Here is a 25,197-nt window from a genome sequence, read left to right on the forward strand (position 1 = left end):
TCTCTCTCTCTCTCTCTCTCTCTCTTTGTGTGTGTGTTGCGTGAGCGCATGCGTATTAATTGATTCCACCGGAAATAACGTGTCGAGGTAAAAAAGAAATACCTTAATTCATTACTTAGCAATGTTAAATTTCTAATTAAACGATCTCTCTTTTCTCCTCTAAACCTACAACATATCCCAGTCATTGAAATAAAAAAAATGTGGCTTATAACTTTAGGAATTCCTTCTCAATATCTTTCACAAACGATCCGACAAAATTTATGGCTAATGTACAATGTTGTTGTCGAAGATTGTTAAGTTATTAATATAGGTATTGATTGCCATAAATTTCAATATTGAAATTAAAATATTTTACTAACAAGGGAACCTTAAATAATATCAAATTTTAATTTTAATGAATAACTTTTTACATGCATACAGGTTACGCGTAAATAGATTTAGAAAATATTTTTCAATTTAGAAAATGTCAATTAATGTTAATAAAGGAAAAATAGTAGTTTTAAACGGTATATAAAACCATTTATAAATACAGCGATTTTTAGCATTTTTCATTATATATCTTAAAAATTATTCAAAATATAAAAAAATATTTTATACAGAAGATTTATAATAAAATTACTTTTATTCAAATCTACGTCAATAATATTGTTAAAACGTAATTTAAAAAATATGAATTTTTAAAAATGATTTTTTTTTTATATTATATTAATATGTATAAATAAAAGTAATTTTATTATAAAACTTTTGTATGAAATATTTTTTTATATCTTGATTAATTTTTGAAATATATAATAGAAAGTAATATTTTCTAAATTTGTTTATTTATGTGTGTGCATACAAGGTTTCATTAAAATTACAATTTGACATTTCGTTTGCGAGTCGAACAGATTGGAAAGTAGTAATAAAGTTCAACTTGGCGCGTTCCGCTAATTAAGTTTCAAGGTTTCTCGTGCTGTTCGTTAATTTAATTATTATAAGTAGTATAATTCTTTCGCTAAATACGTATGTACGCAGAAGTACTGTGATTTGAAGCTACAAAGTAGCAATTGGGGGTGTAACTCAGTGGTAGAGTGTCCGCTTCGCATGCGGAAAGTCCTGGGTTCAAATCCCAGCTCCTCCACAGTTTTTTTTTTCTTGCTTCATGATATGCGCGTGACCGATTTTTCTATAATTTGACGAAAAATCGTAAATAGTGTTGGACATTTAAATATTTAAATAATTTTTATTTAATATTTAAATAAAATTTTATTTTTTATTTGCATTATTCATAATTCATTATTCATGCTATTTATATTATTGGTATTATTTATTATTCGCATGCTTATTATATAGTTTTTTTTACACAGTATGATAATTATTTTGCATGTAAAAGTATTAAGGAAGAGATACCAAAAAATCAATAGTTTATATAAAATATTCTTCCAATAAGAAATTATTTTTTATTTTATTATAGGTTAAAATAAAAAATTTTATTCTATATTTATGATTTCTTATTCATAAATATTTGCCCAGCATCTTTGATCGTAAATTAATTCGTGATTAATTATTCTCTTGATTTCTGCAGAAGCTGCTCGAGCTTCACGGGATTGCTTCGACACACAACGACGCGAATTTCATGGATTTTTTGGAGACTGAATTCCTGCAGGAGCAGGTGGACGCGATAAAGGAGATCTCCGATCATGTGACGAATCTGGAGAGAGTCGGGGAAGGTCTCGGTGTCTTTATCTATGACAAGGAGTTAAAAGATTAAAAAAAATAATATCGCATCTAAGAGATTTGCCAAAATAATTAAATAAAATAAAGAACAAAATAATTGAATAAAATATAAAAACATTTAAGTGTAGGGGACTTTAGATACCCCATAAACAAAATGTTAGGCAGAATATCGGCGGATTTGATCAGAAAATGTCAGCAGACTGACATCAACTGCGATTGCATTCTTCTTTCATTCTGTCGACAGAATTGATCTATTCACTTAATCAGACAACAAATTGACGGCAGAAATATCAGAATTTGCTGACAGAATCTGATAGTATTAATAGATTGACAACAAAAATCGGACAAAATCTGTGTTGTCACCGAATACTTGCAAAATTGCTGCTAGGTGTTCGTTGGTATATGTTTTCCCATTAAAAATTTATCAAGCACTATATAACTACATACACACACGTACGTTTATACTATATATATATAATATACAAGGTGATCCATTTTAATCAATCTTTTTTTTTTAGAAATTATTAATAATACGAAAAAATGTTTCAGATCAAAATGGAACGGTTTTTAGGAAAACATATTTTGGTCACGTTTTTTTTCTAGATGGAAGCGCTAAAAGGATATAAAGGTTATCTTTTTTAAATGCGAATTATATGATTTTTTTTACATAATATGATTTCTCCAATTATTTTACATATAAAAGTATTAAGATGGAGACATACAAAAACCAATAATTTACGAGATATTTACTATTGCATGATGTTAATATGTGCCAGAATAAAGTATGACATATTTTGCAAACTATTGGTTTTTTAAATATCTCTAGTTTAATATATTTTTATATGCAGAATTAGAGGAATTATATTATGTAAAAATATTCATATCTTAATTCTATTTAAAAAGTGCAAATGATCTTCATATCTTTTTGGCGCCTCCATCTAGAAAAAAAAATGTGATCAAAATACGTCTCCTTTGAAACCGTTCTATTTTTATCTGAAATATTTTTTTGTATCATTAATACTTTCGAAGAAAATTCGAGAAAAGTCGTACATTATGTTGCAGCGGTGTCTCGAAATGTTATTGATAGGAGAAAAAGCCCTATCTTCATGGATCCCGCCTAGTGATGTACTTCCCTTTTTATTGCCCCGTAGACCACGCTCCTAATGACGCGTTTCCTCCTTCCTTTGTCTCCTCAGAGCCTACCACCCACCGAGTATGGAATATCCCCGAGTCTCAAGTCCTTCCTGCCTCTCTACTCCCTTTAGAGCGCCCAGTTTAAAACTGGTCCTTGTATACATCCTATTCTTATAGGTGAGAAATCTTATAATGGTGCTTTTATTCTATACGGTTTTTTAACTACAGAAAATAGAATTTTGCGTCCATCTAGCGGCAGTCTAGCGATTTTAATGAAGAATTTAGTTTAACATGTTATATCATAGTGACTTCCAAAAGATGTATCACATGATTTTCTGTTATAAAATGTATAAATTGTTAACTTTCAAATTAAGAAAATTGTGTTTGATTTTTGCTGTCAGTCTAGAATGTCAACAGATTCTATCAAATTTCTATAGCAGCAATTTGTTAATATCATCAGATTTATTACAGATTTTGTGTAAAATTTATTGCCTTTCTGGCACCAGAAATTTTATAGCGGACTCTGCTCAAAATCTGTCTCTTCAGGTTTGACTATTGGCGAGTAAATATCCCGAGAAACATTGATTCGTATAATAAATTCGATAAAGATATCAATAAAAATATTCGTATTGAGAAAAGACTCCAGATCTGTACGATATGCTGATCTATACGAATAGATAGGCGAAGAAGCAGATGTTTTAAGCGTATATCGTTGTTTGTATTTGCACTCCGATTGCAGAGGAAGACGTATAATATACAGGGTGGGTACTAAGAGGTCTTTCCAGCAAGAGACACAAATGACATAAAGTGATACGGTGTTCAATATGTATAGCACTATCCAACAACGATACAATACGGCACAAATGCATATATAGCAAAAAAGTTGAAATTGTATATCAAATATACATGGTTACTATCTAGAAAAGATAAAAAATTTCAATGTGCTGTAAAAATTTGGCAGTTTGTTTGAACTTGTTTAAATAACAAACAATTTTATACAGTGCTCCACTTTACGTTTCACTAAGAATTCTATGAAAAACTAAGAATTTCTAAACGAACAATAATCTCACTCTATGTCCCACTACAAATATCTAGGAAAAATTAAGAATTTCCAAGGTCTTGTCTCAATCTATATAGTTTTTCTGTACTTTTCCGTAAAATTTTTTTTTCCGTCATGAGTGTCCCAAATGACAATTAATTTCAAAGATACAGTTAAGTCAAAATTGAAGGGAAATTTTCAATTTTTACCAAAAATTTTGAAAGACGCTTGAATTATTTTGCTGAAATTTTGTGTATTTTTTAAAGTTTTATCCAAATAACCCAGATATGGTTTTAAAAATTTATTTGGAAAATACGAAAGTTTTTCTTTAACTTTGACATCCTGTAGCTTTAAAACTAAGCTGTTTCAGACATAATAATGATCATATAAAGTCTTCGTCTTGAATTTATATGTGAAGAATCACCCCTTAAAATCTTATAGAATATTTAGTATTCACCCTGAATATAACTAGTGTGATCTTATGCGGCCTCTCGTCGCAGAAATAATCAATTAACTTTATCGTGCAATTATCTAGCAGTTATAACTTTTTGAGATATATCATATATTTCTAGGCTCTACAAATTGTAATAGCACACGATATATTGTACCGTTTTAAATCAAACATTAATAATAATAATAATAACCATTGAAGATCCTACTATAATAGTATGTTTTAATTAAGATATTTCGTTTATACCTAATCCCCGATAATAAAACGTTCGTTATCTGTATACAGGATGTCTCAAATTTCGTTAACCACATTACATTTTCTGCCGTTTTCTCCTATTACTTCCCTTAACTTATACTTCTCTGGTGAAAATAAAAATTGGAGTGTAAGACGAATGTAAGGGGAGAGTAACAGATATCTGTGTAAACGAAGCTTCTAGGAAGCGAAAAAAAATTGATACAACGAAACATAAGAAACGTAAACGGTTCTTTTACATTTCACTAATGTCTCAATTTCTTCCTAAAAGCTTTGTTTACGCTATTATCACTCTCACCTTACATTCGACTTATACTCTGATTTTTAATTTCACTTGGGTTAAATCGAACTAATTGGAATTCTCATTCATATAAAGAATATAGGTTTATGATTGCTTAGAATGTTAGATAATATAATAATCACTGCTAACAAATACACGTATATTTTTTTCGCTTTCCGAGCAAGATACGAATATTTCAACGTTTCAGAATGCAAAAGATTTGCAAAAATTGACAATAAAAATAATATATGAGTTTTTTATCAACCTTATCGACATATATGACCACCACGAGTATCATACAGATATAGTACCATACTACCACGGCCACATTGTAACCTTCGCGCGGCGCGATATGTATATATATATATTATGTAGCTCATCCATCGTAACGTAATTGAACGTGATCGTCTCCTCTTGCTGAGTGCTGTTACTGCTGATGAGTGTTTTCAGTTGGTAAGATTTCACAATCTTCACGGATCTATGATTTAACATGGTCACAGTAGCAGCTGTCACATCCCTGGAAATCAGCGTTACACAAACGATTGAAACGATACGTGGCCCTGCGTTGATGGTTTCGTAATTAGCCTTGTTAGTGCTGGAGCGCCCGTCAGCGCCGAGTCGCGCAAAAATGTATTCATCGTATGTCATCGTCGGTGCGTTGCTTAGCGTATCTTCGCTCATCTGCGGGGTAAGCGAATCGTTAACTCCGGCAATCTCTTGAAAACGTTCGTGGGTGTTTATGCGCGTACTCAACGCAAGGGAATCTTTCAGAGTGAGCTCGAGTACGACGGCTGGCTGCAGTTGAGGTTATGGCACGCGTTCAACGACGATCCGGTACCCGTGTTCACAGAACGGGGAAACGTCACTGTGTCCAGTGTGCGTAGCGGTGCGTCCGTCGTTGGGCAGAATGGCCTGCTGCCGGCGCAGATAAACGCTCTGAAAAATCTCGCCGAGCACGATGGCAAATATAGACTGAAGGTGCTAGCTCGCATCTCTTCCGGCAGTGAAATCGTGTTCCTCACCTCGGTGCCAGCGGTAAATGTCTTGCGAACAAGCCTCTAGGAATTGTCCATGTCCTACTGACAGATTTTTCGATAAGGATTAAATCTATATACTTCAGGACACTCGCCTGAAATAACTTATAGCGAATTTGATCACTTGCATTTTACTAAGAAGTACATATTAAAATCTGTTAAACATGAAATTAAATAAAGTTAAATGTATTTATGTATTAATACTAATTAAATGCATTTATACATTTATATCTAGTGCATATTAGTGAGTTTAACTGAATTAGCTGTAAAAGTACTCCATGCGAGTATTAAAGCATTTCATCATTAAAATATTTTAATGGTAAATTCAGTCACACGCACTACACTATTATTAGAGCTACTTAAAGGCTACTCGAATATAAAGTCTATCTGAATAAATATTTTTAGCGATTGAATGTCCAATAATATGTTATTTAACAGAATATTACATGTGTTATTTCATTTTTAAAGTTGATCATATTTTACCATTTCATTTATATAAAGCAGTCTTTAATATATATCAATTCAGTGTAGTGCAAGTGACGCAATTAATCATTTATGAATTTATCATTAGAATATTTTGATGGTAAAATGCCTCGACATTGGCATGGACAAATCTTATAACAGATTCAGTTGGACTCACTAATGTACATTAGATGGTAATACATATATTAACGTAAAGATGTATGTTTAACTCTCCTGAAAATCTATAACAAAAAGTTACTGTCACTGGGTCTGTAAAACTCATTTAATATATATTGATTAAAAAACACTAATTAATTTTGAGAAATTAAAATGATATAACTCGTATAAAAAAAAGAATGAATACTAAATTTATTTTAATAAGAATAATCCTTTGCGGGAGGTATCTTGAAAAAACGGAATTGTTTGATATTTTTGTATAAAGTGACAGTTGCTACAATAATAGAATAAAAAATGAGTAAATTAGTAAAATATGTACAAGAACTAGTAAATATAATAATATATCTTTTATCTTAACATTATTTCATCGATAAAACTGAATTATTTTTACTCATCGAAATCTTTATTATTCAAACAATTACTGCATAGGAGATTTAATAGACCCATGTCAACTCTAGTGTGTGTGTTAATGTAGAATTTATAAAAATATAAACAGGACTACGAAATTTTTAATTTCTTAAACTTTATTTTACTTTTAGAATATATACTGGACATTTTATCATTTAAGATATTTCATTTTTATTACTCAAATATATAGTATACACAAATATAAAACAGATTTAATATGCACTACTAGTACATTTAATCGAATTGTTATTAGTTTATTTCATTTGACAATACATTGTATTTTATTACATTTAAGTGTACTGATTGTATTGTTTTCAATTTATAGTGCTACCTCCTTGGTTCAGATCTAGAAGATGTCATAACGATATGGTTGGATAGTACAGCAGAGCCGATAGCTGTGAGCATTTCATCTTCGGGACCCTGTATGTTAGATAATCCCTTCACAAACATGTGGACTACAAACGTCGTGGTCAGATATCCGGATGGCGGTCCAATTCCCGACACCGCTACGTATATTCAGAAGCTTGAACGAGAACGGGAAGCAAGAGAGAGAGGAGAAACCAAAGATAATCGTTCATTTCTTGCAAAATATGTAAGAATATTTTTGTATATCTATATATAAAAATATTTTTGTATATATATATATATATATATATACATATGTGTATATAGATAATTTAATTCATTCATTTTTGTTACAGTGGATGTATATCGTTCCTTTCTTGATCTTTTTGCTGTTGTCATCCGCGTCGAATCCCGAAGCTGGCGGAAGTGCACAAAGACAATGATCTTCTAATAAAAAAAAATTTGTGCCTGTGTGTGCATTATACCCTTAAAGAGTGGTCTTGTGGAAACTGTCGAAATTTATAGTATAATTTCATAATGTGATAGAAATAATATTAAATTATAAATATTACATAATACATATAATTACATTTCTGCTAAAATAAATATAATTATTAAATTGGATATATTGTCCGTATTATTCTAAATACAATAAAATAATAATGTATTGAATGATACAGTTGTGACATCTATAAACAGCAGAGTCAGTTGTAAAATCAATATTCTATCACCGTGCCAATAGTAAGGGCACAACATTGACAAAGCATACCGCGATAATGTAACACTAGTTCAGAATGGCAGAATTCTCCTTAAACATTCAGAAACACATAAAAGCAAATCTTGTTGTGAGTGGAAAATTTGACGGGTCGCACGCGTGTCTTGCGGCTGCTACACCTGGCGGAACCATTTTGGTGCACAGTCCGCATAGGCAACCGCAAGTCGATTATTCTGATCACAAGCAATCGAATAAAAGATTGTCATGGAGCGGGGAGCTTGCGGAGCTTCAAATTGGCACCGAGGTTCGAATGTATTGAAATCAAAATGTTATATACAAATCGTTTTACGTATAAATAAAGTTTTGCGCCATTCTGTGTTTTTATTTCGTGCCTTCCTTGTATACAAAAATTCATATTATTTAGGTGAAGTCATTGTGCACTGGTCGTCTTGGAGAAGACGAAAGGGATATTCTTTTGGTCGGTACTATTTCTCACGTGCTTGCTTATCACGTCGAAGACAATGCTGATGTTTTCTACAAGGAGGTATTGATTATAATTTCGAGTTAAGTAAACAGGATCTAGACTACTATACTAATTACTTTAGATGTCTGATGGTGCAAATTGCATGCTTGTCGCAAAAGTTGGATGGTTGCCGAACCATGTTGTGATAATAGGTGGCAATTGTTCAGTGACAATCTTAGATGCACATGGAACAGAAATATTTTGGACTGTAATGGGAGGTATTGTTACTTCACTAGCAGCGTTTGATTTTGATGGAGATGGAGAAAATGAAGTAAGTATGGAGCGATTCTTAATAATTTAACGTCAATTTTTCACGTTTTTTTTCTTATTTTAAAATCTAGATTCCCCATGAGTCTGGAATCTTGAAGTAACTAAACCAATAATGTAGAGTAATTCATTTTTTATCTTTTATTAATTCTAAAAATTAGAAAAAGATAAATTAAACCGAGATTAAAATTAATCTATATTGATAGAAGTAGACATAAAATTTGTTGTTTTTTCCAAATTACCTTTTTATTTTGTTTTAGTTACTGACGGGTACAACAGATTTTGAAATTAGAGTGCAGAAGAAAGACACTATACTTTGGCAAACTAAGGAAACAGCAGCGATTGTTGTTTTCACTGATCTTCCGAACAGGCAGTTTGCTTATGCTCTGGAAAACGGAACAATTGGTGTCTATGAAGCGGGGCAAAGACTGTGGCGAGTTAAAGTAAAATGTTTATATGCAGCAAATGCAGGAGAAATTTTATTATTACTTCTGCTTCAATTTGTAATTGCATTTCAAATTATCCGATGTGATACATAGCAATTTATATAACTGAAAGATGCATTTAAAAAATTTACATATTTGCATATAATAATATTTATACAAAATATTAGACACTAAGATCTAGCTTCGGCCGTATTTGGCCCTTCTTTATTTATTTAATCTAATTGAATTTATAAAATTGATTTCAGTCAAAGCACAAGGTGATATCTGTAAACACTTTCGACATAAACGGCGATAGTGTATTGGAGCTGATCACTGGTTGGAGTAGTGGAAAAGTAGATGCGAGGACGTATAATACTGGTGAAGTAATATTCAAGATTCAGCTATCATCCGGCGTGGCAGGCATAGTAGAAGCTGATTATCGAAGAACGGGTAAACCCGATCTGGTGGTAGTTTCTACCAATGGCGAAGGTTTAATAAACTTGGAATTCGTTTTCTCTGCTAAATAGCTACGATTCTTGCTGCAATATTTTTATTTGGTTCTCACGTTTTTTGTAGTACGCGGATACAGTGCTGGCTCTGCCATGCAAGCTCCGGAACCCGGTGAGATAATTCGTGAACTATTAGCCAAGAAGCAGGCACTTCAGATGGAATTGCGACAGAGGGCTGCGACTGGTTCTAATATGTATTATGCATCGAGATTAGCCATTAGCCTGTTAACAAAGAGGGGCGCAGCTCGCGTCGCGCTTGCAGCTGGACCCGGGCTTCTGGTAATATGACACATATGTACAGGATACATCTCTGAACTCTAATATAACATCAATGTTGTAATTGCACACTCAACAATATAAATATAATATAACACATATTGTACGTAATAATTACATTATCGAATGTGAAAGTATAATATTGATGTTAGATTACTGTTAATTGATTGATATTTATCGGAAACTCGAGTTCCTTTGTATCACAGATTCTTTGATTTCTTCAGTTTTGAAATAAATTTTCCTTAAAAATGAGATATCCATTAATTAAATTCGCGTGATATTGTAAATGTAAAATAATATTTAGGTATATTGCGCCATAGTCTTTGCCGAAGGTGTTTTTGAGGGCGAAACACTGGTCACGCATCCCAATCGGCCGCAAGGGGAGTTAGAGATCGCGCTTTATCCTGCCAAGAACGATCCCGTAGATATTCACGTTAAGGTTTACGTTGGACCTCCCGGTACCGATCTATTACAGGTTTTCGATAATTGTTATTACGCAATATAACTCTAGTGAAAAAATTTCTCATATTATCTCGTAATATTTTTAAGAATTCGTTATATATTTTAAAATTTTAGGTTTCTGAAAAAATATCTTATACTTTTTCTTAGATTTTATAAATTATCTTTGGAAATCATAGAATGAAAAATTTTAGAAAACACTTTGAATATTTCAGAATTCACACGTGTAAAAAATTCTAAAAGAGATGTAGATCTTTTTAGCACTTCTGACATTTTTTAAAAAGTTATAAAATAATACGGAAATTCTGAAAAATTCTAAAAACTTATATAAAGAAATCTAAAAAAAATTTCATCAGGAAATCATGTAAATTTCAGACTGTAACAATTCTAAGTTTAATAGGTCTTTGAAATAACACGACAGTTGCCAAGATTTTGTATGTATGAGCGTATCCCGAAGCCGCAACTTGTCCTGGAAGAATTGTCGAGTAATGGCGTTGAGATGGATGTGAGTGAACATTTAAACATTGTTGAGTTTTGATTTTAATTTCTAAAACCTAACGTTAAAGATGAAACGAATGCATAATCCAATTTTGTAGATCGCGGAAAGACCGCAGCGAATCGCTATTTGGCTGAACCAGAGTATTATCATGGGAGAGGAACTAGAGATTGCAGAAGGTGGCCCGAATGCCGGATGCATCGAAGTGTGGCTTCGTGGGATGCGTGACGACAAAGTGCATTGTTTCAAATCGAACGCCAGTGGAAAAGTGATAATTCAGACGGACGATGCAACGTTAGCTGGCGACATTATTCAATCTCTGACTATGTATTTAGGCGTCAGAGAACTAACTTCGGAAGCCACGTTTCCTGCGGAAGAGAAGAGGATATTAGACGCGTTGGAGCGTGTCAAGGGTACGTTATTAAGGAAGAAGTGATAGAAATGCGAGCTGCATTCTGGTGAAAATGTTTCTTAGAATTCTTCATATAATTTTTATTATGTAAATTTTTTAATTTTTGTATAATTTTATAACTTTTTAGAAAATGTTTCATTTTTTATACGAATTAATACACTTTTCAAAAGTACTGAGAAAGTTTATATACATCAATTCTGAAATATTCTAAGATTTTTTATTCTATAATTTCTGAAAAAAATTTATGAACTCTGAAAAAGTTTAAGATACTTTTTTTTTTATAAATCTTCTAAATTTAAAATATGACAAATTCTTAGAAATGTTATATTATAAAAAATTATTTTCATATCCTCCACCGCCAATCGGTTCTTTTTTGAGCGAAGAACGATCGTTTTTCAATCTTTCGAGCTTTTGCTATTGTAAAAATCATTTTAATACATCGAAATATTTTTCAGGCTTGAAGGAGGTTGACGCGCGGCTCCAAGCGGAAGCTGCGGGTAGTGCCACTCTTTTGAAGAGTATTGTGATTCGTTTAGAAGATGCTAGAATTCTCGAGAACATTGACGATATGCGAAAGAGACTAATGCAATTAAAAAACATCAATGGCGATTTAATTCGAGAGCACGAGATTCGGCTGAACAGTCATCGAGAACTCGCGGCTAGTTTAAAAGAATTAAACATTGGAGTGCAGCGTGCAGCGAGACTAAGAGGTAACGTCTTTATCGCATAATCATTGCTCTTTCTATTTCTTAGCAATTATATTTATTCTTGCAGTTGGGAAAGCTGCTTCCAATGCAATAGCTCGTTGTAGAACGGCAATACAGGATGAAAATCCGAAAGCCCTTGCACTTGCGATAAGACATGGCTAGAGAAATCCTTGCAGAAGTTCAATTTATTGCTAGCCAATTTAATAGTGAAAGATAGTACTTAATTACTTATTTTGAATATTAAAAGCACTGAATAAAATAGTAATCAATCACTATCTTCAAGTATTAAATTTTTATTAAATGAAATAAAATACAGGACTCTCGTTATTAAATAGAGTTGTTAGATTAACAGAGCAATAAGAGTCGAATAAAAATATCAAATTTAGAATAAATAATTAGAGAGTTACATGTATATTAAGAAAAATTACAAGTTTCATATAGGTTACGAAATTGAGCTACGATATTAAATTTTTATAAAGGAAATATATCTTCAGGCTAGTTCTTATACTCAATACAATTACCGATTTCGCAATTACATTACGATTCTTTTAAAACAAATATTTTAGGACTGCTGGCATTGTCCGTATTATTGCAGATAAAGATGAAAGTACGAAATATTGCTGTGAATTCGTACACACAAGTAACTTTTCTTACAAATATCGGTTTATTAAACAGTTAAAATATAATCTTTTTGTACAGTGTTCTCTCTCGATGTTTAGTAGAATAAAATTATTATTTAATCTTGGATTTAATCTAACGATTATAGTAAATTTCCGCGAGCAGAGATGCTAAATCTTCTTCTCAATGGAGGAGGTGACGGTCGACGGAGAGTATTTATGGTTCCGTCTGTGGATGCTCTCAGTCTAAAAGATGTCTGATGACTGCTGTGTAATTCGGTCAGCAATCTTAATATATTCATGAATACGGCCGTGACCTGTTAAATGAAAAATAATCGTGAATTGTCATGGCCACCGTTACATAAAGATTTGATATTATCATTTAAAAGAGGAATATCTTTTAATGACATGAACGTTATCACTCCCACGTCTCTGTTTCTTTTTGCTTTGTATATATTGCGTGATTATGATACACAAAATCAATTACTGTATATTCTCATCTCCTCGCTATTTTTTAACTATTTTTTTCATCCGCAAGCAAGATTATAAAATACTCTGATGTTGAATTTTATCTTATTTCTTTGCAAACTTGCAACGTAATTTTTATGTATTAAACAAGCGTGACCACATTAATGAAATTATTATTAAACCTATTAATAGAAAATCAATACTAATATTTTATTAAAATTACAAAAGAATTATTTTTTAGATATATATATATATATAATTTTCATTATTAAATTGCAAATCAAATTTTATGAATCTGTTTAGAACAAAAAACAATATTTTATTTTTAACTGTTCCCAAAAACTTTGTATAAATAATTTTTATCCCAATATTCGATTATCACGAAATACTGAAATGCGTCGATCTCCTACCACGATCGTCATTACAATGCGTAGATAAAAACATTAAAATGCTGTTGTTCGTATCGTGTGCCTTGAGACCGAGCGATATAGATTTGTTTATGGCCCCGCGATCACGCGCAAACGCCATGGCACGCAGAGTAAACAATCATTTAGAATAATAATCTTCGTTACGATTAGCTGATATGTTAACTGCATCGGATATTTGTTCTGTGTTCATTTATAGCCTACTGATTTTTTTCGGGGCAAGAATTTAAGCTGAATCGTTCTTTTCAGATTTGATAAATTTAATGCTTTCTTTTGTGAAAATATACTATAGGATTAGTGAATAAACGAATAATGTACAATATTTGAATAATATATTATTATTTCCGTACTACCGTTTATTTTATTGTTTTTCTCTTGTATTTTTTGTAATTTTATTTTTCTTTATTGTGTTTGTCATTACTTTTAATTTTTTTCGTATGTTCTTAGAGATCTCTAAAACATTAATAGAGACTCTATTTTTTCTATTTTACGTTTTACACGATGTCGAATCGATCGAATATGTATATACGCAGGTCATTACCTGATCAACCGATTCCCTTACGGAAATCTCGTGGAAAGCATGAGCCTCGATTTCTTTTGCCCTTTTCTGGCCTTCTAGGGCAGATACCATGCGTTCACCCGGAGAGCAGGAGAGATCGGCCTTGTTTCCCACAAGCAGCACGACCGGTGGCACCTTTCTGCCTCTTCTCGCGTGTGATACCAAAAACCTGAAAGTACATATATATGACGTGTATACACTTTGCGCAATTTAACATCGTAAAATACAATATTATTTCGCATTTTACTTTTTCCTAATAAAATATGTAGGGAAAGAAAAAGCAACATACCTCAGACGAGAAGTTTCATCGAAGCTGACCCGGTCCGTTACCGAATAAACGATAACTATCACGTCGGCCCATCGTAATTTTGGCTCGACGGAGGCGGGTGGATTTCCGGGAGGATCCGCTATTTCCCACGAAGATCCCAGATGATTGTCGACTCGATAGATTCTGTCCGTGGTGCAATCGTATTCGCCTATGAAGCGTTTTGTGGCGAATCGCACGGCTAAAGCTGATACCAGAATCAAAGTATAAATCAGATATATTAGTAAATAATAAACTATGTCAAAAATTTAATACGTTGTTTTAATTAAATTGTTCATATAGGAGCAGTAGCAATCTATAGAAATTATGTTGCACAAGTACTCAAAGATGTGTCTTCATGTGACATGAATGTTTCCAGCATAAAAGAGCAGGTAACGGAAGAGTTCTATTCTGTTATTTTTATAATAACAATTTGGTAATTGTGTATGTACATATATATTATAATAATGCCAATTTGATGTTGTAATTTTTTATGAGTATAATGATAAGTAACTAAACACTGAGATTGCGCTAAGATTGGGAAAATCACTTAAAAAAAATTTCTTTTTAACTTTGCAAATGAGTGAGGATGAGGAAAAGTTAAAAAATTTGATATTAAAAAAAATGAATACATTATTATATAAAGTATAAAATATCATAAAACTTTTGTATAGTTTTGAAGATATTTAATGAAAACGATAAAATCATTTTTTTTCGAAAGAGAATGTTTCAACCCCTAAACTTTGAGACATGCTGATAAAAAATATAGGTCTAATATTATCTGATGCTCTACAACATATCCAAAACCCATCAAAATCGGTGTAAAACGGCTCCGATGATTACTAACTTTGTTAATTAAATTAATGGCAATTAAATTGAGTAGGAGCAGTGGCGACCTCTTTTATTACGATTAAAGATAACTCCATTTGAGTATAATTTCACATGATGAATTTAACAGTATAGAAAATAAAATATATATAATAATAAAAATTTTAATTGCACATATTTTGCTTGTTACATATTTTCTTGGCTTCAGGAAGCTATATACGTTATCATCTTCGCAAAGTTTAATATAAAACAATTTATATTTATTTATTTATTACGTAAACTTTCATTGATTGAAAGAATGAATGATTAATAATTTCAGTTGATATGTGTGTACATATATATGTTTTACGTTATCCATTGAAGAAACTGTTATCGATTACTCAGTTACTCACCTGACTTGCCAACGCCTGGTTGGCCCAGTAAGATCACTTTGACAGTCTTGAAAGTGTCCTTGTTAAGGCCGAGGGCCCAGCAGATTGGAGGACTATTTCTCTTCTTGAGAGCGGATGCTAACGGCGGACTATCACTATCCATGTCTTTATCGCCACTGATCCTTCCGTAGGGTGTCCCATCGATTATGAACCCCTTTGTATGATGATATTTAATGGATGCATTATTCATAGCAATCTGTCGTACTCTTCTTAAAGGGTGGGGGCATAATAAACAATACACGGGTAACACGTCATTGTAACTGCGTCATTAACTATTATTAGTATAACGTGTATTACGCTATAGAATCTGTACGTGTACATAAATTGCAAAAAAATGCATGATGCAGTGATAAACGTCATAAAATTCTATTCCCAGACTCTTCCGATTTCATTGTAAGAATATCCGGCTCGCGTAGCCTCAGCTGATCGTAAGGAAATTGTTGATCCATCGTATTTGGTGCGCACGTGCCGTCGCATTACGACGCGACGATTGTTGTTGTTATTTTACATAAGACCTTAATGGATCGAGGGACTCTCCTCGACTTTTATCACTTCATATTATACGTCTTGGCTTTGACGCCGCGTTTCTTCCGCAGACACGGCGCCGACCGCGAGACGCTCGGTTGATCGTCGGCTCGACGCCTTGTTGCGTTACTTACATCGCGTCGAGTCGCATTGCAGTTCGATGCACTTGCTCGTACACTTGTCTCGTCCGTGAACGTATATTGCGATTAATTGTTTACTACTATGTTCAGCACCGCATTGCACTAAATACAATATTCTTCTCGTCTCTCTTCGTTTTCCTTCGCATCTCGTTTTCTCGTGAAACATTTTCAAATTTATAATGCGAAATTCTATACTTAATTTGAATTATTATTATTTTTAATCATTTTTATAGGTCGCCGCTGCTTTTACTTAATGTGTCGAAAATTTAACTAAAATATTAAAATTGGACAATTTAATTTAAAAAATGTGTTAAATTTGTCTCAAATTTAGTTAATTATTTACTAAGTTTACTAAGTGCATTTACGCGACGTTAATTCCCATACTAATGCGTCCGATAAATATAGTCATAAATATAGTTTGAATAAATGAATGAATAATATATATGAATACAAGATGAATACAATTTTTTTTTATTTATGGGAATAACTAAATAACTTTTTTATTCAGTTTGAATGAACACATTTGTCAATATGGTTACGAATATCTTTTATTTCGCATTTACTCTCACCTTGCGACTGTAACCACATTATTTAACACACTCCTTATAGTAAAAGCATCGACATAATAGCTTTAATTTTCTCCTCGATATAATCATAATTAGCATATATATAGCTTTCATTTTTCTCCTTGGTACAATCGTAATTATTTGATCAATTACTTACGAGCAAATGTAATTGCTTAACTGCTGGTACTGTGATATGATTCGTAAAATATTTTGTCTTCGAGCTTGATTAAAATATAGACATGAACATAAATATAGACATAAATTAAATAGACATATCTAACATAGACAAATATTTTAACATGAATGTTTTCTAGATTTTAATCAAGCTCGAAAGCAAAATATTTTACAAATTATATCACTGTATCAGCAGTTAAGCAATTGCACTTGTTTAAAAATAATTATAGTTTATAAGTCCTACAGAAAAATATTATAGGCTTTTGTACACGTGTACCAAGCTGACAGATAAGTCTCTGACGATTTTGCTAAGAGTAAGGTAAACATCTATGATTCTATATCCAAATTTAAATTTTAAGTAGAAAAATAAAGCTAGTACAACAAAATTTAGCATGAAAACAGTAAAATAAATGACTTTCCGTTACTGATCCAAATATTTATTATAAATCACTAATTACGTTTAAAGAGAAAAGGTTGTTTAGTTTACATTTTGTTTAAATGAATAAGAATACTCGTAAAAAAAATATTCATAAATAAAATATTTTTAAAAACCCATAATTTCGAATAAATATATGGATAAATATTTTTTAATGTAAAAATTTTGAATAAATAAAATTTGTAGTCCAATTATACAAGTTTTTTGTATTTATCGAACATATCAATTCATACAGCACAGATCTTCAAGTAACGTTTTAAAGACATCCTGAGATTGTCCATTGTTGAAAACTTCCAGAGGACATCTTATACTCTAAGAAAGTTCCAGAATTATCCTTTGGATAAGGTATGTTATGTGGGTATGGATGTTGTTTATTTTGAAACTGAGTAATTCAGTCACACAGAATGGATTGATTTGCATTTTGACATACACGGAAGTTAGGAATAACAAAATGTTATTTAACTTAAAAGAGGAATATCTTTGATATCTAACATCGTGAACGAACGATTGGAAATACGTCTTAATGCGGCACAAAAGAACTATCTCATCCATGTATCGCCGACGATGTTGCGTGCACATCTCGCCCACAGTTGATGTCACAGAATATGCGTACCGTTTTTTCAACCTTATAAATAAGGAACGATGTATCAAGAGGACTGTATTTAGTTTCTGCACCTGGTGCATCGATGCCCCTGTTAAAGAAACAAAAAACTACGCAAAGAGTTGCATATAAGAATCAATGAATCGCTGAGTCATTTAAATTATTTCCGACGTGACGAGGCTTGTAAGATATTTATATCTTTGACGTGTATTTTTATCGAACTGTAGTATATAACTGGAATAATTCTCATAATTATAAATTTTTATATCCATATTTCTGACTATTTTTTTTAACACTTGCGATATACAATGTATTTTTCTATAAGTCACTTCAATGAACTATACTACTATAGGTGCATTCTGTTTCACGCATAATGCATCATTTATCCTTGTTTAACATTCGGTGAACAAAGATAAATGATGCATCATGCGCATCATGCGTGAAACGGAATGCACCCTATAATTAGTGGAATATGCGCGTTATTCCTTTTTAAGGCTGCTTAACCCTTGCAATTTCAAGCCACGTTAAGTTTCATCGATTATTATCATATAGGTGAGAATAAGGTCAGGATTTCTAAAAACGCCATATAAAAGTCAATTTTTCACATCAAAATACATAATCTATTAACGTTCACATGGAGTATATGCACGCACGCGCATCATCTTCTCTCTCCCATTTATTCTGCATCAATAACGTGTAAGGACAATATTTTATTTGCGTAGATATATTTGTGTAAGTATACTTTGAGAGACCGTTACGAACAGCGTCAACGAACTTAAAACCGAATATTTCAAAATTTAATCAAGAAATTATATTTTGTGCTCAGAAATAGAAATAGAAATAGGTCTCACTGATAAGTGCATGTCCCCTGTTATCGCCAACAGTTGTACACAAAAATAGAATTTATTTCTCTTAGCTGATAAATCAAGTAGGTAAAAGCTATTTAAGGAATCGTGATAAAACGGGTCGATTATATGATATGTTAAGTCTGGAAATCAAAATTATTTTGTTGGCTCAAATTTTTTGAATTATATCACGTGTAATTTTTTCTTAGATACAATTATACTTTTTATCATTCATGGAAAGTAATTATTCTAAGAATTATTCGTGTGAAATATATGAAAAAAATCTCATAGAGGATTTGTGTAGTTGAAATAATATCTTAAAATAAGAGCCTGAAAAAGTGACGTTTATAGTTTAACATGTTTATTTAAAAATTTCCCGCGATAAGCTTACTTTTCACTTTATCAACTCATAGGCGGATATTGTTGGATCATCAGATTGTTATTTAATTTTTCTGACATATAGATTTTTATTTTTATTTTCATTTTTATTTTTATTTAGATTGTCATTCATCTGTAAGATTAAAAACATTTCGCCGATTGTTTTGTGTTAAACACTGACTTCATCATCAGAAACTCAGTTTAATATTAATTAATTTAATACTAGAAATTATTTATTTTGAGTATTGAAAACGTTGTTGCGCTAGTATATTTTTGATACTTAAAATAATTTATAATTATTTTTGGACCAACCATACTTTATATGATTGTCCTAAAAATTACTATAAATTACGGTTAAATTATAATAATTGCAATTATTTTTATTATGATAATAATAATTATAATTTAGAGAGAGAGAGAGAGAGAGAGAGAGAGAGAGAGAGAGAGAGAGTCATTTTTGCTGTCAACTATATATATTTGTTGACAAAATTACCATATATTATTATTATCACTAACTTTACAACAGTAATAACAATAATTATGGTAACATGTAATTATGGTCACAAATACGAAAAACTTTTCTCTCAACATCTTTAACTTTTTCTTTGACACTTTCACTCTTTCAAAATTACTTCGACAATTGTTCGTAATAAAAACAATCACCGGTTTCCTGATAATTCAATTGTTAATCTAAAAACAGAACTGGCTCGATTGGCTCGATCAATGTGGATAGGACAAAAAGGGTGCCGCCACTCATTGACCTGCAAGTTTCCTGGGGTTATCGATTGGGTGAGTTCGTATCATGCTTATCTGTAAAAATTATCCCAAATCCAATTATTCCAGAAAGCGTAATGAGTTAAATCGTCGTCATTTTAAAGATACAGAAAAAAGATAGAAGATATCCCAAAGAAATTGTAATGTGTTACATAAGGATAAGATAATGAGTGCTTTCCATTTTGAAGACATAAGTCGACCCAAGCGTCGTTCTATCCTTCTTGACACTCAGAGAGTGATAAAGATAGAACGACACTTGTGTCGACTTGTGTCATCAAATGGAAAGCATCCATTGTCGAATTCTCTTCGTGAGAGAAAGAGCTCTAAGGGTGTAGAAACAGCGTTAATATTTGCCTTTCTTTTTTTTCCACGTTGTAACGGAAGTCGTCTGGCCGCGGTATGGCCTGTGCATAAGATCGACGAATGGATACCAGCCCCCGATGCGTGAACTCGCATGAAGCACGCAAAGGATGTTCTGCAACGAGGAAATGCATCAACGAACTTGGTGAAAGATCTGATCGTATCACGTTTACGGTGACAAAAAAGTCGCAACTGCCAAGAATTGCTTTTTGCGGAAACAGTAGGCAGAAAATTGTGACATTGAGAAAACTGTGTTTGGTATTTGTGACTATAATAATTGCATAGTAAAAGAATTATAATTAGAAATTTAATTTTTATAATTATTATAGCTATATGTTGGTAATAATTATACTTTATAACAAAAAATATGTAGGTAATAATTATACTTTATAACAAAAAATGTGTAAGTCGCTCATGACTATAAAAAAAAATACTGTTAAATTTATAGTATTAAATTATATCCAATTTGAGTAATTTTAAATTATTTCTATAAGTAGGTCGTCACTGCTCCCATTCAATTTGTATTGTTAATTTAACTAAAACACCGGAACTCTAAAAACAATTTTATCATAGAAATAAATTGATTTACATTTTGACACACATATATATATAGAAGTTAAAAATAATAAAATATTAAACTCAAGGGATTAGGTTACACTGTTAAATCTATAGTATCAAATTTAATTTAATCTTCACTGCTCTTATTCAATATATCGTTATTGTCAAATTTAATCCAATTTGAACTGTTTAACTCTATTGTTTCAAAAATTAAAATAATAAAAGATGAAATAAAGAAAGAAAGATACGAGCCAAAGCAAAGTTTTTAATGCTAAATTAACAGTAATAAATAATATAAAGTTAAAAACATTACATTTAATTTTAAAAGATTACAAAATCTCTTAAATAATTTATAAGTATAAATTTTAAAATGTGTGATCTAATAAAAGAAAAAAGAAATCGATGTCGAATCGATTCAATGATTTCGACATCGATTGACATCGATTCGATATCGATTCCATTATCATTTCTCACTGGGAGTGTTCTATTGTTCTTTTAATATTTATGCATATTATGTATATAATAAATGGAACTTCTAACCAAAACTATTTTTTTTATTACAATTATAGTCACACAAATACGTTTTCTTTCCTTATGAGGAGATATTCTTAATCGGATATTCTTAATCGGAGGAAGGTAAATATAGCTGATCTTCATTAAACTACCCTAACTAAACGCAACATAATTACCGCGTATGAGATTTGTAGGCGGTACGTGTTTGGTGAAAGCGACGCATGCTGATAAAGAAGTTGATGACTGTTTGCTAAATTTGGCAAGCAGCTGATACCGATGCGATGTTTATGAGTTGAGAAACAAAATATCGCGACATATAAGTTATAACCTTCTCTCCTCCCTTTCCCATCGTTACTGAATATTATAAATGAACACGACCTCTGCCCTCATCGGCAGATGTGTGGTTTCACTTTTTCAATATTCCGCCAAAGATGAGACAGGATGCCAGCACTTCTGAAAAACCATATTTGCTTTATGGGTCCGTTTTGATGTACGACGAGATGTAAAGTTAGTTTATGGCTCGGTTTATAGCGGCCTCTGTTCTGGCAATGAAAAATGTTTTATTTCTCGACTCCGACGAGCAATATATCTTACTACGAGCTATTCTAATCCGGCGAGTTCGGGTTGATGTCATTTTCTGCATAATAAAGATTGCGCTTTTCATACATAAAGGAAATGGAGTGAGAGAAATAGGCGAATTTAATTACAATTTTATCTTTCGATGGTGATGGGGAATAATCTAGTGAGAAATGACGTCAATTATCGATGTCAAATCAACGTTAAATCGACATCGAAATCATCGATTCGTCATCAAATCGACGTTGATGATTATTTCTCACTGAGTAATTAGATAAATATACCAGAAATGGATATAAGACGACATTTTTGTTATTTTATAATTTTTTTTTTTATAAGTCCAACAATATTTTCAGTTTAACATAGTTTTCAAAAATTTTTTGCAAAATTCCTTATGTTTTTATCAAAACGAGAACACGAACGTTATTGGATCATCAAATAGATATTTAATTTTTCTGACATTCGCTTTCTTTATCTAAATATTTTGGTTTCTTTTCCTGTTTAACCCCGAGCGCTGTTATGGCGGAAATGTGAAACGCTGTCGTCTTTTCTAATCAGTATTTTTATAATCAGGTTGAGTCAACATACACACGTATATACACTTTCACATACCAATTTAGCGCGGAGTTAATGAATTTCCATGTGAATCGCTGATCGAGCCACAAGTGTCTAAAATTGCGAAATATATTCTACACCATTTCTCGGAATATACGGTCCTCTCTGTGACCTGACACAATTTTTCCCGTTATAAAAAGATCATTGGCGAGAAAATCTAAGTGTAACCAGGCCTCGGTTTCCATTAATACACGACCAGTTTATTCAGAAAGGACTTAACATTCGATCACAAATAATCGCGGTATAATAATGATTCCAACCCTAATTATATTATAAATTAAAGGTAAGAAAGATTGGGAATACAAAGATTGTATCTAATTAATAAGATGTTACGTGGCTTATATAATTACATGGATGGAGATGTTACGTGGCTTATATCAGCTTTTTGCACTCGCGCGTTTAATTAATTACGCAGTGAATTAGAAGGGTCTCTTCAATGAATATTTTTAAAATATATGGCGTTCGCGTGCCATATAAATACTTTTATCTTTTGTTTCGCGACGAGTCCGGGTAATAACGAGCACACTTGATCTATTACTGGCGCCAACGATAAGAAAAAAAAGTAAAGAAAAAATTCTGTTGCTGCCTCTTGATTATATGAAAGCCAGATCGGGCACTGAACTTGGACCCTTCGGCGTAAACGAAATAATAGTCTGCTCCCACATAAGACAGTACATACTATTTTAATTAATTAGTACCACAGAAAGGAATTTTCCAAGAACGATATCACTCCTGTAATATAACGTTCTTGATCAATAAGAAAAACTTGGGTACATGTGTACCAAGTACATGTCGTTGTCATTAGAATAGATAACACTAATAATGATTCTGCCGGATATAGCACGATGTTAAAAAACGGATGATCCTGCAATATCGCGGTGGAAATTTTACACATTTTCGCCAACTAGACTGTCCAGTCTTTTTAAAGAAAAGAAGTCTAATCTGATAACTTTGCAAATAACTATTTCGTCTTTATCACTAAAATGGCTAAACCAAATTATTTTTTTATTAAATTGGATTTAACTAGATTCATTCGGATTGAAAAACTGTGTCTCTTATTCAGAATTTTGAACTGAGAAGTATATACGATACACAAAAGTTAATATTATACATTTTTTTAAAAAGGATTTATTTTAACGTTCGCGAGAGAGAGAGAGAGAGAGAGAGAGAGAGAGAGAGAGAATGTGTAATTCTGAAAATTTGAATTCATTTCAATCCATTTCAATTCATTCTCGTTTACTGGAGCGTTTTCGCCACATGAAAATGACGACACCATAAAATCAGCGTGAGAACTTGTGACTTTTGCAGCGGCGATTTACGAGATGGGACAGTACTGAGAATCACATCTAGTGAATATCAGTAAAATCCATTAACTGTCTCTACAAAGATAAAAATAAATAAGATGTACGTTTCGTATGAAACTTGAGGAGAGAGATATTGTCATATTTTTTTTTATTAATCCTTAACCCTTAATTTCCCCTCCATGTATAATGAAAATCGTTTTATCTCTCTTCAGGAGACCAATTTAGAAACTATACTTATCTCGTGAGAGATAATATTGATTCTGGTGTTAGATACGTAAAAACTTTCGACAGAAGTTTCTGTTTGTTTTAAAAATAAATGACTATATGTTTACTTATTAATAAAATCAGGATCAGACGAGTGTAATATATATCTATGTTTTAATTTCATATCGATCAAGTTGGCGCGGAAGAAGGCTTCTCTGTCCTCGTAGATAAAGATCAGCGGTGCAGCGAGTAATTGAAAGATAGACGTAACCGATTGAATCATCTGTACGATAAGTGTCATTGCTTCAAATATAACCGCTCGTTTCTTACCGTTCGTTGATTCACTCGTTGTAGCAGCATCTCGACTGCTCTCGAATGTAGTACATTGGCTTTGCCGATCTAATCGGTCAATTATCTCGAAAAGTCATACTAGACGAGACCGTTGCGACAATAAGATGTAAGAAATAATGTTTTCCACAATGTCCCCGAATGATTAGACACTATTTATAGAAGTCATGCACTCACAACTCTGTGCCAATTTATCAAATTTGTCCTTATATATATATATATATATATACATGTAAAAAGAGAGTTCAAATTTCAACGAGTTTATCCAAAACGGAACTTTAAAAGAAAAACAATTTAAGTAAATAAGCACGATAAATCGTTAGTGTCAAGCCAATGAATTTTCCTACTAAAATTGGACATTTGACCTCTAGATAATTAATCTACTGCTCTCTTATCAACAGTACGCGATACGAATCCCCTGCGAATGGATCGTCACCATCGAAAGCTACGTCAAAGTACATCCATCACGTTCGTGCACGTGATAGCCTCGCAAATCGGACCTAGATTCGGCACAGCTGCACGGCCGAGTTTCTCATACTGCGCGGAAGAAAAATTGGCAGG

At 32.1% G+C, this 25,197-nt stretch overlaps 4 protein-coding genes and 1 non-coding gene across 6 annotated transcripts in view; 4 read left to right on the forward strand and 1 right to left on the reverse strand.

Annotated features, from left to right (window-relative positions):
- Fer3HCH (Ferritin 3 heavy chain homolog) overlaps positions 1-2,164 on the forward strand; it is a 4,396-nt gene extending 2,232 nt beyond the window's left edge. The window contains exon 3 of the mRNA XM_018513469.1: positions 1,565-2,164. Coding sequence (XP_018368971.1) covers positions 1,565-1,750 — 186 coding nt within the window. The 3' untranslated portion in view covers positions 1,751-2,164. The remainder of the gene's footprint in view (positions 1-1,564) is intronic.
- TRNAA-CGC (transfer RNA alanine (anticodon CGC)) lies at positions 1,049-1,120 on the forward strand. Its single transcript has one exon. It is a non-coding gene; the product is annotated as a tRNA-Ala (tRNA).
- A 3,003-nt stretch (positions 2,165-5,167) lies between the features above and the next one.
- EMC10 (ER membrane protein complex subunit 10) lies at positions 5,168-7,829 on the forward strand. 2 transcript variants are annotated; one of them, XM_018513485.1, is made up of 5 exons: positions 5,168-5,226; positions 5,323-5,560; positions 5,644-5,907; positions 7,279-7,545; positions 7,655-7,829. In XM_018513485.1, the coding sequence occupies exons 2-5, from the start codon at positions 5,501-5,503 to the stop codon at positions 7,739-7,741; spliced, it is 678 nt and encodes a 225-aa protein (XP_018368987.1). In that variant the 5' UTR covers positions 5,168-5,226; positions 5,323-5,500; the 3' UTR covers positions 7,742-7,829. The 2 variants fall into 2 exon arrangements, with proteins under 2 accessions (XP_018368987.1, XP_018368986.1); XM_018513484.1 differs by lacking the exon at positions 5,168-5,226 and having other exon boundaries at positions 5,252-5,560.
- Positions 7,830-7,903: 74 nt separating this feature from the next.
- LOC108765016 (Bardet-Biedl syndrome 2 protein homolog) lies at positions 7,904-12,433 on the forward strand. The gene is made up of 11 exons (XM_018513473.1): positions 7,904-8,317; positions 8,438-8,557; positions 8,619-8,807; positions 9,064-9,246; positions 9,495-9,717; positions 9,805-10,016; positions 10,318-10,488; positions 10,873-10,977; positions 11,069-11,381; positions 11,836-12,090; positions 12,155-12,433. Exons 1-11 carry the CDS (start codon positions 8,093-8,095, stop codon positions 12,247-12,249), a joined length of 2,091 nt encoding a protein of 696 aa, XP_018368975.1. The 5' UTR covers positions 7,904-8,092; the 3' UTR covers positions 12,250-12,433.
- Positions 12,434-12,614: 181 nt separating this feature from the next.
- LOC108765034 (ras-related and estrogen-regulated growth inhibitor) lies at positions 12,615-15,840 on the reverse strand. Its single transcript, XM_018513506.1, has 4 exons — positions 15,681-15,840; positions 14,446-14,668; positions 14,139-14,325; positions 12,615-13,021 (listed from the first exon to the last, which is right to left on the reverse strand). Exons 1-4 carry the CDS (start codon positions 15,820-15,822, stop codon positions 12,848-12,850), a joined length of 726 nt encoding a protein of 241 aa, XP_018369008.1. The 5' UTR covers positions 15,823-15,840; the 3' UTR covers positions 12,615-12,847.
- Positions 15,841-25,197: the final 9,357 nt, after the last annotated feature.

This window comes from Trachymyrmex cornetzi, unplaced genomic scaffold, assembly GCF_001594075.2.
Source record: "Trachymyrmex cornetzi isolate Tcor2-1 unplaced genomic scaffold, Tcor1.1 scaffold47, whole genome shotgun sequence".
NCBI classification, from domain to species: Eukaryota; Metazoa; Arthropoda; class Insecta; order Hymenoptera; family Formicidae; genus Trachymyrmex; species Trachymyrmex cornetzi.

Coding starts and splice junctions, on each gene's coding strand:
- EMC10 (XM_018513485.1), top strand. CDS start 5,501: ATGTATTCATCGTATGTCATCGTCGGTGCGTTGCTTAGCGTATCTTCG. Junction 5,561..5,643: donor TATCTTCGCTCATCTGCGGG/GTAAGCGAATCG, acceptor GGAATCTTTCAG/AGTGAGCTCGAGTACGACGG. Junction 7,546..7,654: donor GTTCATTTCTTGCAAAATAT/GTAAGAATATTT, acceptor TTTTTGTTACAG/TGGATGTATATCGTTCCTTT.
- LOC108765016 (XM_018513473.1), top strand. CDS start 8,093: ATGGCAGAATTCTCCTTAAACATTCAGAAACACATAAAAGCAAATCTT. Junction 9,718..9,804: donor AGTTTCTACCAATGGCGAAG/GTTTAATAAACT, acceptor CGTTTTTTGTAG/TACGCGGATACAGTGCTGGC. Junction 12,091..12,154: donor GCGTGCAGCGAGACTAAGAG/GTAACGTCTTTA, acceptor TTATTCTTGCAG/TTGGGAAAGCTGCTTCCAAT.
- LOC108765034 (XM_018513506.1), bottom strand. CDS start 15,822: ATGGATAGTGATAGTCCGCCGTTAGCATCCGCTCTCAAGAAGAGAAAT. Junction 14,326..14,445: donor GATGAAACTTCTCGTCTGAG/GTATGTTGCTTT, acceptor ATGTACTTTCAG/GTTTTTGGTATCACACGCGA. Junction 13,022..14,138: donor TAAGGGAATCGGTTGATCAG/GTAATGACCTGC, acceptor TTCATTTAACAG/GTCACGGCCGTATTCATGAA.